This window comes from Channa argus, chromosome 19 (genome assembly GCF_033026475.1).
Source record: "Channa argus isolate prfri chromosome 19, Channa argus male v1.0, whole genome shotgun sequence".
NCBI classification, from domain to species: Eukaryota; Metazoa; Chordata; class Actinopteri; order Anabantiformes; family Channidae; genus Channa; species Channa argus.
The window spans coordinates 11,149,240-11,164,594 of NC_090215.1; the positions used below are offsets into that span (position 1 = coordinate 11,149,240).

Here is a 15,355-nt window from a genome sequence, read left to right on the forward strand (position 1 = left end):
CTTGGATTTTTAAATAGTCCTTGATCTGTTTGTTTACTTGTGGTATTTATTTAATTTCGTAAGTCAGTGTGTGTTTCTGTGGGCTTTTTAATTTCTTAGATTTGCAGCCACATTTAATTTAGGTGATAATTTCCAATTAAAGCATTTATTTCAGCAGAGGTGTTGGAGTAATATTCATTCATTTCTGGACGAATATCATCATTTATTGTAAGATTTAAAACATCACCGTCAGTACTACAGCTTTATTACTGCCGGAGTTGTAATATTGTAGATGTACTCATAAAGGAATAATCATGGTAATAATACCAGCTAAGGAGATTTAATGATTAAAAATTTTTATCTTCACATGGCAGCAGTAATTTATCGACGATGATAAATAAATAGCTAAAAAATTGCTTTTGTCGAAAAATTGGTTGCCACAGAAAAAGCTTAAAAATATCTTTAATACAAGTGAGTAAATTCATCTCACATCCTATATATAGAATTCACTCTAAAATGCAATGTTGTGTTATTTAAATTTCAAACTTAGAATAGAATTACTGAATATAGAATTATTTGATAATTGCAATAAATTATGCAATGTGTCTGCGTAATTGTTTTATATATGTGGGATATAAATTGATTTTTAAAATACCATGCTTTTAAACAAAAACATTATTTGTAATTGGAAAATTGCATTAAAATACAAAAACAAATAATTTATTAAAACACTGCCAGATTTTCTCCACCTCTAAAAATGTATTTTAATTGTAACCTGCAAAAATCCTCTTTATTAGTAAAATGAAGATTTTTCATTTTTTCCGAATTTCCCTTAAAAATATTATTTTCTGCTTGGTCCATTTACATTTTTGATCAGGCAAGAAAAACAGTACTGTTCCCTGCAGGAGTCTCTTTTCAACTGACAGAACAAACAAAACCAACACAATTCAAGCAGTTGACATTCAATGCCATCTGCTGAGGCCAGGAATGCTGTGAGAAGACCTGAGAGGCTCTCAGCATTTGACCACCACAACAGGCCACAACTCCCGGCAGCATTGCATTGTCCACTCGCCAATAGTTGACATGTACTAAAGATGACTCACCCGCTTTAATCACTAGCTTCTCTAATTGAAGAATGTTCTGCTTTAATGTTCTGTGTATGATCACAGGCTTACATCCCAATTCAGAGAATTATTTAGTGCCGGTTTTATGTGTGTGTGAAAGAAATTTCACCTCTGAAATCGTTCGTTTTTTTGTTTTTTTTTCTCTCTCTTTTATTTTCCGTCCTCTAATTTATATCACTTTCAAACACCTGCCCTTTTTGGTGTTTAAAAGGTGTGTGTTAGTAGATGAAAGAGTGGAAATAGAGAGGTTAGGTTAGGCTAGTGAGTCAGACTGCTTGCAGAGTGGCCTCCGCTTGGTGTAGACAAACATGACAGTGTGTGACCGCCTGCTGCAACCATTCACTCACACAATAACCTTATTTATCCAATTTACAGATAATGAGCAGGCTGATTTGGGGCTGTTTACACTGTGTATTTGCTTTGGGTTGGGAGAGATCAGGGTTTCTCCACCCGGGTGCAAAGCTCCATGCATGTGTAGCAGGAGTGTGTGCAAGCAGGAGTAGTCGGCAATGACGGCGTCATTGTTTGCCCAAGCCCTGATGCCTTCCGTATGGATGTGTCTAGCCAACCAAGCCCTTGTCCTCTTCTCTCAGAGTGGAGATGGAAAATGATGAAAGACACAAAGGGCTAATTGATCCAGTCTCACTTAGCTATTAGTTACAAAGATGGAGAGGGGGAGATAGAGCACAAGAAAAAGAAAAAGGAAATAGAGGGACCTCCAGTTAAGTAGCCCATAGTGGGTGATTATTGGGCCGCAGTTGTTTACTAAATACGACGGGGTGTTATTTTGTTAACCAGCCACTGTTTGGATGTGGACAATGTGGCTGAAAGAGCAGGAAATGAGCTTAAAGATTTCTGTTGATTGCTATAACAGGTCCTCATTCACTAATACCCACTTTGTGAGTTTGTTTGTAAATTGCATCATTATTACATTGGCTAAGACAGTACAGGAGCCACTGAGTTATAAATCTAAGCTGAAATTGTATTTAAATTAATTGTATTGTGTTGTAAATGAGCCTGTAGTACTGCATACCTTCCTACAGCTTATATTTATTATTTGTCATTTTTAAATTATAAAATTCATTTCTTTTTCCTTTCTGCAATCTTAGTAAAAAGATTAGCTTATAATTTCATTAGCATACACTAATAGATAATTGTCTTTTAATTAGAATAAGTCACAGGTTTTAAACTATATTAATGTTAAGCTTTTAAACTGGACTCCTTTCTTCTTTCTGTGTAAAACCTCCCTCCTAGGGTGATGGTGGTAGTAAGGTTGTGATAAAATGTGCACCTCAAATCTTGTTTGATGGCCCCTCAAAGGCCAACTGGCCTTCTGGAAATAATTTTGAAGGTTGAAGAGCACAGTATTAACAGATTTAATGTAGCTATTGGGCGACTTGCTGGAGCACAGTGTCAGATTAAACCAAATAAGAAAGACGCATTACAAACATCACATCTGTTAATAATTATACTTTTAATTACAAGAAAATAAAGATGTGTGTGAAGCAATATGCGCTGCCATTATTTGTTGCTGCAATACAATATGCTGCACCTACAAATTGTTCAGTATCTGACAATAGTATATACAATTAAAATAAATACACAGCACATGATATATGAAAAATATTATTTTTATGTTTTTATTTAATAGATTTTTGAATAGATATTTATTTTGGTAAATGTTATATTACTAAAGTAGTAATAAGGTTAAATAAATATGTTGGGCTCTTGTTTTTCAGAATTGCACCACCGTCATTTTAAATGTCAATTATTTTAATTATTTTGTGCAGCAGTTGTCTTATCCAAATTATTTTTTAACTTTTATTAAGCTTTTTATGTTGCATTTGTTGGCAGCTGTCAATTTTTCAGCCATGTATAGAGACATGAATGGAGTGTAGCATTTTGTAAACTGTGCCGGTCACATCTGTGTCCAATTGTTGTCTGCATCTACATTCTTTGTGACTGGATTTATTTTTTCTGGGCCACCATGTGGATTCAGCTGACCATCTTAAATTGGGATTAGGTGTTTTAAAGTTTGATTTTGATTAGAACATTGTTTTTTAAAAGTTGTAACTCCTTTTTTTTAGTCAGTAAAATCCAAAGAACTGTGGACTTGACCCACTAAAATTAATATCTATTATGGATGATACAGGGAGTAGAAAATGCAAATAATAAGCATACTTATATCAGTGCAATCTTCTGTTTCCATTAATCATTAAATTGTTTTAGACCATTCTTAAAGTTTTACAATTATGTTAAATGGGTCACACTTACTCATATAATAACACATGTACAGTTTATGTAGCAAAGGATAAGAAAACTATTTGTGCCAGGTCAGACAGCCTGCATGCTGAGATGATCTATGCTAAAAGCTTTGCTTTGACAATGTTTCCCCTCGAAATGCAGGTCTTGAAATAAGTAAAGCGAAACAAAAGGGCCAGCAAACAACCGTGAGTGAAGCGTGTTATGGCACTTCATTTTTTTTCTTTCTCTTGATGACGCTTCCAGCACTTCATCTAGCCCAGATTTGTTGTTAGCTTCAAAGACCTGGCAGTTCAGGTTGAGCTAAGAAGAACATCAAAGATAGTGAATACAGCCCATTTTAAAAACAATAAATATTTAGCATTACAGAAGAATGGCTTGTTTTTGCTTTTGAATCCTCTCCCATTTTCCTCTCTGTTCACCTGGCTGATTTCACCTGCTGGCAGTGGGTGAGTCACCAGAAGCATGGTGATGGCTTCATTGGCCTGCTGAACAGAGAAAGCCACCAGCCATCACACATACAGACACACACGCACGCACACACACACATGCACACACCATACCACATCAAATCACCACAACACTCTCTCTCCACAACTCTGTGATCGCTGTTAATGTGCTGTGGCAAAACGTGTTTCTCTTTCATCTGTATAGCTTTTACTTCTGTGAACTTTCTTTTGTATTTATATTTTTGTTCATTTTCTACTCACTCTGCGTATTTCAATATTTAGGAATGCTATAAGGGAAACTGCTGTTGTTCAAAGGTTCTAAAGTGAGAATGAAACCTAACAGTTATTTTTGCTAAGATGGCTGTATCACAAATAGTGTGGAAGAAAGCAAATTGAAAAGCTGGAACAGCATTCATGAAGTCTATGTCTTGGTGTGAAATGCGAAGCCTTTGAAAAAACTATAGATCATGCAGCTCAGGTTACCATGGCTCATGTAAACATTCAGCCATTAATAATCATGCCAGGATTTTTACAAAAAGAGTTTATATGTCTTTTTCCTTTTCCTAACCAGCAGAATACCTTTGACCTGTTTTGGACCCTGTAAACCCATGGTGGGCTAGAGTCAAGACTAATATAGTGTTATAGCCATGCAAGTATATGACTTTGCTTGATGTTTGAAGAGAGACAAGCAGAGCACGAGTGAACAGCAAAATGTAACTGTCAGCTAAAGGAGAGTAATAGAGGCATTCGTAGCATCATAGGAAACATATGTGGCTCCATATGCTCTCCATGTTCTTGTTTCCAGTCTCTGTCATTGTCTGAGATGCACCACTGATCTGGGGGCCTCTAAAGTGTGTGTGTGTGTGTGTGTGTGTGCGTGAGTGTGTGTGTGTGTGTGTGTGTGTGTGTGTGTGTGTGTGTGTGTGTGTGTGTGTGTGTGTGTGTGTGCATCTGGGGGCCTCCAAAGTACCCTGTGCAAGTTTGTGTGTGTACATATGCAGACATACAGGCATGAGTTATGCATCTCTGTGTGCTCTGTTTTTTGTTGCCACAGAGAAGATTTATATAATGTGTGTGGGGGTGTGTGTATATTGTTCTCTTTCTGCCATTCTGTCCATTGTGAATAGACTGTAAAGTTCGGATGTTGTGTGTATCGGGGCTGTTGCATGGCTCCAGGCTGGGGCTAGCCTGCGGGAAACAGCCCTGACAGTCATTAGGACCTGTCAGTATCCTGCGAGGGGGAATGCTGATAAATATCAGATAGTGTCAATTGCAGATGAAAGATCTGCTGAAGATGCTAGGGGTGTCACGCTTGACTAGTCCCTGCTCAACAAGTCCCATCTTCCTTCCAGCAGCAGGCTACCTCAAGCAGGAAAGGGGGGTATGTTCTTCCACCCTCTGCTGCCCCTGAGCCCCTACTATCCCCAACCCCTCACCCCCACTGCCTACCTTCACTCCTTCATCCCCCCCCCACCCCCCCCTTCCTGCTTACCTTGGCTAAGCCGCTTTGCATGTTGATTGGGGGAGGGCTAATCCAGTTTGCAGCTGTCGTAGACCAATGATGAATCACCTTTCCGTCATTTGGCTGTTCTCCCCTTGCTCAGGCAGGAGGGAGGACCTGGAGGAGGAAACAACAGTGGAGCAGGGCTGCGGCTCGAAAAGAGACAATGTGCGCCTCTGTTCCCCCGCCAGCCCTCGCTTCTCATTCTGCTCCAGAATAACAATAATGTTTTCTCAGACAAGCCTTTTTGTGTCATGGATGGCTCTGGACTGTGACATCGAGCTGCAGTAACAAGGAGTGACTTTGTTTTTGCTGGGGTAGGTAGAGACAGAATAAAGAAAAGGAGTGTGGTTTGAGAGGACTCAAAGCTATCTGGGTCCAGGTAAGAGCACAGTTGAGCCTGTGCCAGCTGCATCAGAGACGTGGCATCAGAGATCACCTTGGACACTGTTAAACAATTTTCAACTGCTCTTAGTGTCATATATTGTGTTATTGGTGATAGTGAAAGCTTTTTAGCCATTAGTTAATGATAAAAAAGTTTGGGCAAAGGAAGAGAAAGTAGTAAGAGTCAAATGTAGAAAATATTACATTTGAACAATCCAAATATAAGCAGATTTGCAACTCTGTGTGGTTGTATGCTTGAATCGTGCGATTTTTTCAGAGGAAGAGTAAATTAATAGACCTTTGGGAAAAGGACAATACAGCTTCCATTATTAGAGCATGTAATAAAAGATAAATTGGCCTTATATATATATATTTTTATTTACTATTACAAATTCTGTTATTAATCGAATCTTAAATATTTTATAATATCATATTTATTATTTCAATATATTTTATATTTTTTCATTAATAATTAAGTTTGACGTGAACCACAATGAAGAACTACATTTGTCAAACCATACTGCAAAGCATCATGTATCATAACAATATAATATAATGTTAAATACAGTAACTGCACATCATAATTTAATCTTTGTGTCTCCTAATTCTGGTTTCTTCATGCCATCTGATAGCACTCAGACTACTCGAGATTTACTTTAACATTTATGTTTGTGGCCTTGCGTAAAACGCTAGTGTTTATCGATGATTGAGATACCCAGAACTCTAGAATGTAATTGGAAATGGCAGTATAATGTACAAAACATTCTGTCCTAATTGTATTAACTCACTATTGCAGTGGGAATAGTGGCAGAGACAAATGGGCTCTAGAGTTTGTGGCCATACTTTTCAAGTCACTTGTGCCTTCTTGTACTGTATTGTCTATGTTTGATCCGATTCTTTGAGCGCACCGAGGAGAAGACAGAATAATGTTTTCATGGCGTGGTCTTCTGTATAAACACAGAAACAATTAAGGTGCTTGCCAGCACAAACACATGCCTCATGTGCTCCTCATCTGCCCATCACTAAAGCATGGGTTTTTATAATCAAGCAAAGTGCTGCACTTTTTAACAGGCACATTAACCATTGCCTCAAACCACCAAACATCTGTTAGCAGTCTTTGATACCACACAGAGCAATATACACTTTGGGCCATTTTTGCTTCAAGATACACTAGAGTAAATTGACAGTAAACAGTTGACTTATAGTGAGATTGTTATAATAAGAGAAATCGGAAACTATATTGTGAAAATGTTTACTATTCGTTTTATAGCTTGAAATCCCACACCGTTCTATTTCTTGTGTGTGTATGTGTGTTTGTGTGCATATGTGATTTTGTACCACATTTTACCCCTTATATAATCTTTTCACAAGCTAATTTTTCAATATTATTTGCCATCACAAAAAATGTATAAGTTAAATTTGAGTGTGGTGGAAAATAGCAATTAGTATTTTAGTTGCCTATTAATTAGATTTGGATTTGTTGCTTTTAATCAGCATTGTTTCTATAATGCTATATGTTCTTTCACTATGCTAACATTTTCGTATCCTGGCTATTTTTTTTTATCTAAATCTGGACTTTTGCATTAAGCGTATTGTGAACCCAGCATTGCATATCAGAGCTTTGTCTCTTCCCTGAAACCAGAGTAATATTTGTAATTTGATTTGGTATGTGCGTGTGTACGTGTGTGTGTTCGTCAGGTCTATGGAAATGCAGGATCTAGCCAGTCCTCACAGCCGAGTAAGTGGAAGCAGTGAATCACCTAATGGTCCCAACCTCGACAACTCGCACATCAATAACAATTCCATGACACCCAATGGCACTGAAGGTATGTGTGCCGTGCTGTTTGTATTTAGTTGTTGTGTTTTTCTCTTCATCTATATGCTATTCCAAATTTGAAAAACGATTGAGAATTGTGATAGGAAATTTATTGTAACATTTAATGTGAAGCAGACTTTTTAAGCTTAAAGCAAATCAGTGTGTTCATGCATTTGTACGATTAAAGCCTTTCTAGTAATAAGTCTAATGCGAGTGTGGGTCTGAAATGTGGAATTTTTTTTAGGGTGAGTTGCCAGTACTTTTGTGCCATAATATTCTATTAAACTGCCAGTAAAACAATGAGGGTCAAACAATGCATGTCATATTGGTTAGTTTGAAATGTAGGTTATTTTGGACCTTAGCGGCTGCAAACATCTGCCTTAGTATTTGTTGTCCACTGACTATTAGCAGTTTGTTTAAGTAACCATGTAATTATTCAAAGCCCATAGCATGGAAATGACAAGGTTTTGCATGAGGTTTGTATTGTGCATAGTTATTTACTCAGGTGATTCAGCTGTGCTGTAAATCTGAGTCTTTGTTTAGTGAAGTAGTTGTACCCATGTCACAGACAAGTTATAAAAAATCCTTACTTTCAGGTAATCTATGCTTTGAGCTCAGTGTTTATGTTTATATATCTTCAGCACACTGGACCCGTAGACATGGTGCAGACTGTCATATGTCCCTTTGCCATTCTTTCTTTTTCATAGGTGATAACATCACAATGCTTACCACTGCAGACTGGTTGTTAGGTTCTAACTCACAGTCCGCTGCAGGTTTGTCCACTTTTAGTGACACAATGAAAGGACAATACTTGGTGTTTTATCCAACTGACAACAAGAATGAAAGGTCTTATACGACCTACATTGCACTGATGAAGAAATTTAATTTTACTATAAAAATCCCTAGAAAAAAAATATCACCCGCAAAATTATGATGTTGGCTCAACTATTGTTCCTTTCATTCAGAATCTATTTGATATTTATTGTAAATCTGATATTCTGCTTCAAGCATGGTTTGACACCAACTACATTTAAATCCATTGTTACAGATCGTTTACTTTTTGTGCATACTGTGCATTTTGTTTTTATTTGGATGTTCTATGTTATTTCCTGAATACTGTAATTATTGTGTGCTATGTGGTCTCAGTGTGAGCTAGTTGATGCATGCACCTTACCAATATTTTTTCATTGGTGTGTTGTTCAGAAGAGTTACCCCTTGTCAACATATGCTTCTGCACTGAATGCATAGTGCAAACATGCCAAACATGCTTCTTCAACTATGAGGGATCCACTGAGCATGACTACCTTGCCTAAATAGTCAATTTGTTTTGACAATAAAAAGACAAAAAATAAAAGCTCCAGCCTGGTTTTAAAGACTCCTGAGCCCTCAGATAGCTGGGAAAATGTCTACGTATGACTATTGCTGAGTTGTATAATGGAGCCCAGGTCAACCAGCATTTGCCACATGGCTTTTATACACCATATGTTTCTTTGACATTTCAATTCTAGTCATGGTCAGAGCATTCACATCAACACACACATATCAACAGTTTTTTTTTTTTTTTTTTTTGATAAGCCTGTAATTCATCATCAACACACATCAACACACACATATCAACAGTTTTTTGTTTTTTTTTTTGATAAGCCTGTAATTCATCATGAACGTACCTGATAATGTACAACATTTGCAGTTTTTTAGGACTGTGTTAAGTGTGATTTTATTTTTTATCCTGCAAAAATAGTTAATATGTATTTTTAAATAAAGAAATGTTATATTTCAGTAGCACATTTATAAATGTAAATTGTTTCCGCTGCCCTCCAGACCGACATATAAGGATCCGTCATAAACTACTTTACCATTGGATCAATGTCATCAAACACATTTAAAAATAGTTTTCTTGCACTATTGGAAATAAGTTTGCTTGACTACTCCTTCCCACCTCTGCAATTTTTATTTTTAAGTTTTCATTTGTTTTGAAAACATAATTTTGTGAATGTGAAAATCTGAAAGACCAATTTACTTAGACATTAACTGATGTGCTTTTTTTTTTATTTTTATTTTTTCAGACTTTGAATTGGTGCATTAGGTGACAATGTGGCTTCTTTGTTTGCAGTTAAAACCGAGCCAATGAGCAGTAGTGAAATCGCCACCTCAGTAGCAGACACCTCTCTAGACAGCTTCTCAGGATCAGGTGAGTGGGTTGGTGTGTGTACTCGGATTGATGTGCCTAGTTGCTTGTCACATGCAGAACTTATTAGTGAGAGATTAATAATGCTGATTATCAATGTCTGAAAAAGTGAGAGACTCTACCTTGTCAGCATATTTCTAAGTAATATTTATTAATTATTTATATATAAACTCAGCTTGTGCTGCTGGTTTCCGTGCCAGTGAGGAATGATTTGTGACCTGTAATGCACTGAGCCTGTCTCTATAATGGAGTGACATGGCATGCCAGTGGCCCCTTCTCCGCACGGGCTGTTACCCTATCGCCCTGCCTGAGCCTGGGTTTTCACACCCCTACACACACACACACACACACAGACATGCACACACACATGCATGCACAGAAATGCAGACACAGTGGCATTGCCAAATAAATTGTATTGTATCTAGCTTGTTTCTTTATCATCAGTATTATCTGTGTGAACATAAAGTACTATGTTATATATTTTTTTAAATGCGTTAATAGCACCTTCTACAACTTTGCATGGTATTATCTTGCTTCAAATTTTCTTGTATTTCCTTAACTGTTTAACTAACTACTCGATACTTTAACGCTAGTAGCGCATAAATCACCAGTATGACTTTTGTCCCTGACAATATTAATGAAATTTAGTAATCTTATACCCCATATCCTCTGTGGGGAAACCCAAAGCTCATTTCAGAAAAGCAGGTTTTGTCCAGTGGCAGGTGCTACTGATGTGGGAAAAGTGTTCAATATGAATGAAGTGTGTAAGGACTATAGCATACAGTTACATACAGTTAGCGCAACCAAATCTTTTACTTTACACGTCACACCCAATTAGACAGATGTTTCAAAACTGTGCCACCATGCTGCACTTAACTGTTCAGATGTTCATATCAGTGAATTTGATAAAAAAGTGATGTCTGTATTGAAATTTATAATCGCATCTAAAGGATCAACTCTTGTGTATTTGACTTGTGTGTTAGAAATTTTTCATTTTTCCTTAGCTTTTATACTTTTTTCTGCTAAAAGTAACATTTAGACGACCATTATTTTATTTTATTTGAGCTTTTAATTTAAAAACTGCCATGATTGAAAGAGCCTACTATGTTTGTTATAGGATTCTTACTGCAGATTTAAAAAAGGGGACCTTAGTTATTTGTGGCTGAACTTTCACAAGTTAACATCCCCGTGGAACCACATAGTCGTATCCTTAATGAAGGAATGATTATGCAGTAGCACTCATTACCTGCAATCAGTGATGTCACTTCCAATGTGGTTGTGGCTTGAAAGGCCCAAGGCAACTGAAGCCACAGGCTGAGACTGATTCAGACCCTCCTCTGTGTGTTTACACCAACGGTCGTCATAGCAGCCCAGAAGTATCTCAGAGATACGCAGGTCAGCAGAAAAACCTGATGTTCTTACCTGATTATTTCACTTCATTATTGGTCTCCGTTCTTCAACCTCAAATGAGGTTACTGAAATAAATAGAGTAATGCAATGTAATTACTGTTTCCTTGGAATCCAGAGGTTCTGTTGGCAAAAGATAATATTTACCTTATTTCTCGATGTTTAAATATGTGCTTCCCTCTTTTCATTTCAACTCTCCTCAGCTATTGGAACCAGTGGCTTCAGCCCAAGACAAACTCACCAGTTCTCTCCACAGATTTACCCTTCTAAGTAAGGCTTCTTTTATTTTTCTTCAAAAAATAAGCAGCATCCAACTTCATTTGGATCTTTAATTAGATCCTTCTGCTAGATCAGGGATTCAAAATTGCTTTGGTTGACTGGATGACTGCTGCTTGTGCATTCTAAAATCTGTTGTAGTTATTATCTTGCCGAAATTTCCTTTTCCATTTATTGTTCTTTCACTATGTATATGAGCTCTATGATGTTATCTGTTTTACAGCTTGGCTCGCTGTTTAAAATGAGGTAGCAGTCTCACAAGGAATTTGTCAGTTAGCAAAGATTGTGGAATGGTTTGGAGGATAAAATGTTTTCTTCTTTCTTCCTCCCCTCCTTTCTCACTTTTGTATTTTGTTTCTTTTCTCAAATAGCAGAACATATCCGCACATTCTTCCTACCCCTTCATCCCAAAATATGGCTGCATATGGGCAGACGCAGTACACCACAGGAATGCAACAGGCCGCAGCTTATGCTAGCTACCCCCAGCCTGGCCAGCCTTATGGCATCCCAGCTTATGGTAAGATTTCTGTGACACAAATCATAACCTCTTCTTGTCTTTCTAATAATGTTGTCTTTTGTTGTATTCTTGCATAGAAAAGAAATGTACAACTAAATATTCTCTTGCCTGTTTTTTTACTCATGATAAGCCATATTCCTATAATCCCTCGTTTTTAAGCAAGAGCAGCACAGATGTTGTTATTGTTTGGTGCCTGTATATTCTCTTTCATTGCAATAAAACTGAATTTACTTTTCAAGCTGTTCAGAAAGATCTGAAAGCGTAGCGATATAAATCTGAAAACAAAAACTAGTTTCCTCTGGCACTTCAAGAGAAAGCACAGATTATGGCTTACGTAGGCTTTATTTCTCTAAAGTCTTTTTAGCCCTTTGACCCCAGAAGACTCCAATATCTGGAGGAATGTACACCGTTTATTTGAATAGAGTACTGAAACCTACTGTTGAATAGAAACTGCATCTTTTTGGTTTATTTTAAGCAGTGGCCAGTTTAACACTCAAAAATAAGCAAAATGTTTTATTACTTTATTACCTGTCTTAGATAATAATAAGAAGAAGAAGTCACAACCGTAGTTGGTATTTAATTTTAGTTTTACAAGCCCCTTTCAGATATGCACTGGAATTCAGACATTTTCCAGAATTTCTCTGGGGTGAGTGTATGTGTGAACGCAAAAACCGAAGTCTATTGGTCCTGACATCACACGGATTTTACCCAGCCAGCTCCCTAATGCAAAGTCCGGATTATTGCCACCCGAGCTCATTTGTGAATAGACGAGGTAATACTCCAGAGAATTCACCGTGGGTGAGTGGGCTTGTTGATGACGTCCATTTCCTGCGACTGCCGTGAAACCGGGCAAATACAGCAATGTCGAACTAGAAGGACAAATAAATTTGTGAACTTCCCTCAGTAAGGGCAGACCTGGAAATCGTCAAACTAATACAAGAAACGGCATGAGATTCTGTGGTACACGACCAAATTAGAAAGCAAAACACTGTCACTTCTGGAGCTTTGTTTTTGCATCATGCATGTAGAGTTCATGTCTGAAAGGGGCTACAGTCTAGTAGACAACTTATTTGCACCCATTCTTTGTGATTAGCATGTTATGCTAACAGAGACAGGCTGCATCCCTTTGCTTTCTTTAGTGTAATGTAAACCTGTGTGTTCACTGTTGTCTGTGCATCAAACCGATCTGGTGTCACTAACTGATTTAGGTCCATTGTGGGCAGGCATAAAGACAGAGGGGGGTCTGAGCCAGTCCCATTCCCCGGGACAGACGGGCTTCTTAAGCTACAGCTCTGGCTTCACCACGCCACAGACAGGACAGGCTCCCTACAGCTATCAAATGCAAGGTGAGATCTTCATGAATTCATCATCTTTTCTGGGCATTTTTACATAGTGTCCAATACACTATGTATAATTATTGATCCCTATCCCTTGTTTCATAGCATGACTGCTCAAAAATATGAACCTCACCCAAGAAGATAGTCGCATGCCACCAGTCATGCCAGCAATAATGTCTACCTCCTCCTCTATGCCTAAAAGAATTAAAACTATTGAAAAAAAAGAAGAAGGGACTTAGAAGGCACAAACATGTTGCTGTCTACTTTTTTTTGTATTTGCATTTCCTTTATGAGATCCGAGCATAGGGAATTATTGCATTGAAAATGATAACGATGAGTTGCATTCTGCACTCTCCCTTTCGGCCCTTTCTGTCCAGTCATTCAGCCATTTTTAATCAGACCTCCTGCTGTGTACAGTTTCTATAACTCTTTCTTAGTATTGTTTATTGGCAGCACCTGCACCATGCGAGGACATTGTCTAACAGCTAGCACAGCCTAGACTATCTGCTGTGTTCTGTAATATCTAATGTGTGACAGTGGAAACATCTCTGCATGTTGTTGAAAAGCTTCCAGATCATCTCACAATAAATAATGCCAGCTCAGCAGCAGATGTGGCATGGGGAATTCTCTTTTCCACGCCTTTTAACCAAATACAGTTTTGCAACATGCAGCTAAGTGCTTGAAGAAGAACTAGCAGAGAGAGAGAAAGAAAACAAGAGACAGTATGTGCGACCGAATGCACAGGCTGTTCTCCTGCCCTTAGTGGTTTAACTCACGATGACAGTATTATGTGCCCATTCATCTTTAAAGTATTATGCTCTTACTCCATCTTTCTCTTTTCCTCTGTCCATCTCTGCCTTCATTCTCTCTCACTATCTCAGGTTATCGAATGCCCCACGTAGCTTTAAGTGCATCAGTAATTGACAGCCACATTAGATGACAGATCGACCACTATTCTAAACTTGGGTTCTTTAACTGTGGCACTGCCCCGCCACCACACCATCATCATTGCTCTTTCTAGCCCATTGATCTGCCTGGGCGAGATATCCTGGCCTGGGTATCCCAGCCAAAGACTCTTTATCCAGATACACCCTCTCTGTGTCAGTGTTCCTTCCACCAGCCTGTGGCCAGCTGTCAAGGTGGACAATGATTAGATTAAGGTTTTTTCTCTTTACTTTCTTATCTGATGCCGTGAAGCTTTGTCTGGTTACTAAAGTTATGGACGCAAAGCATAAAGTGTGCCAAAACATGTATGTGCACCTCAGTTTAGCAGTGTCCTTTAGTGGTTTATGAAGTCATGCATTGTCAGAAAAAACCTAAAACATCAGAGGTGTGCAATGAGACAGACAGATTGTCTGATTGTGGGACTGAGCAGATGCTAATTAGGTGAATAATTGGATTCCAGCATTCTGTCCCAGTGGCAGTGTGAGCTGGAGAAGCTGAAGCCACAGTTGCCTTTTTAAAAGGAGAGCCCCATCTGGACTTGATAGCCTATTCCCAAGTGGGGCATACAAACTTCTGCTACAAATATTGTGCACTGATGATAGACATAGCCCATGGCAAGGGGACTGATCAAGCAGAGCAAATGGACTTCCAATTGTGGAGCCAGAAGGCAGGAGGGAAGGAGGAGAGGAGGAGAGGAGGGAGGGATGATGTCTGGTCTTGAGTGAGTGAACTAACTGGAGCAGGACAGGGGGAAGGAGGGGCAAACATGCCCCCCGGGGAACCACAAGACCCCCTCTTTCTCCCCCTACTATAACCAGCACCACCACTCCCAACAGCATGGGCTCATTCTCACTGGGCTAGCAGAGGTCCCCACAGCTTTTATGTGGCTCCTTCTTCTCCACAAAGCAACCCTCAAACCCTGCCAGTAAGGGCTTTTATGACTGTTTGAACTTTGCATTAAGCTAATTTGTTGTCCTTTGGAGAATTATTCCTCCTTGTCTCTATCTTGTTGTTCTGGACTTTCACTCGAAGTTGAACTTAATGCAGCGAGCACAGAGGTTTTTGAATTCGCCCTGCAGTTCTTAAAATATAAAACAAAACAACAAAGAGAGTTCTGAAGGCAAAAAATGACCAGGATGAAAAACGAGGTAAAATACGATGTGTCTCTAA

General features: G+C 38.4%; 1 protein-coding gene across 15 annotated transcripts in view; it reads left to right on the forward strand.

Moving 5' to 3' along the window:
• Positions 1 to 15,355, forward strand: part of eya1 (EYA transcriptional coactivator and phosphatase 1) — a 60,219-nt gene that overhangs the window by 20,924 nt on the left and 23,940 nt on the right. For 3 of the 15 annotated variants that reach the window (XR_010911751.1, XM_067486705.1, XM_067486703.1), the window contains exons 2-7: positions 7,398 to 7,525; positions 8,223 to 8,288; positions 9,629 to 9,706; positions 11,314 to 11,380; positions 11,758 to 11,903; positions 13,112 to 13,249. Coding sequence is in view for 14 of the 15 variants with exons in the window: in XM_067486705.1 (XP_067342806.1) it covers positions 7,402 to 7,525; positions 8,223 to 8,288; positions 9,629 to 9,706; positions 11,314 to 11,380; positions 11,758 to 11,903; positions 13,112 to 13,249 (619 nt within the window). In the remaining variant the exon portion in view is untranslated. Of the gene's footprint in view, positions 1 to 5,447; positions 5,633 to 7,397; positions 7,526 to 8,222; positions 8,289 to 9,628; positions 9,707 to 10,972; positions 11,099 to 11,313; positions 11,381 to 11,757; positions 11,904 to 13,111; positions 13,250 to 15,355 lie in introns of those variants that run through there. The other 12 variants (XM_067486711.1, XM_067486708.1, XM_067486704.1 and 9 more) reach the window with 11 other exon arrangements.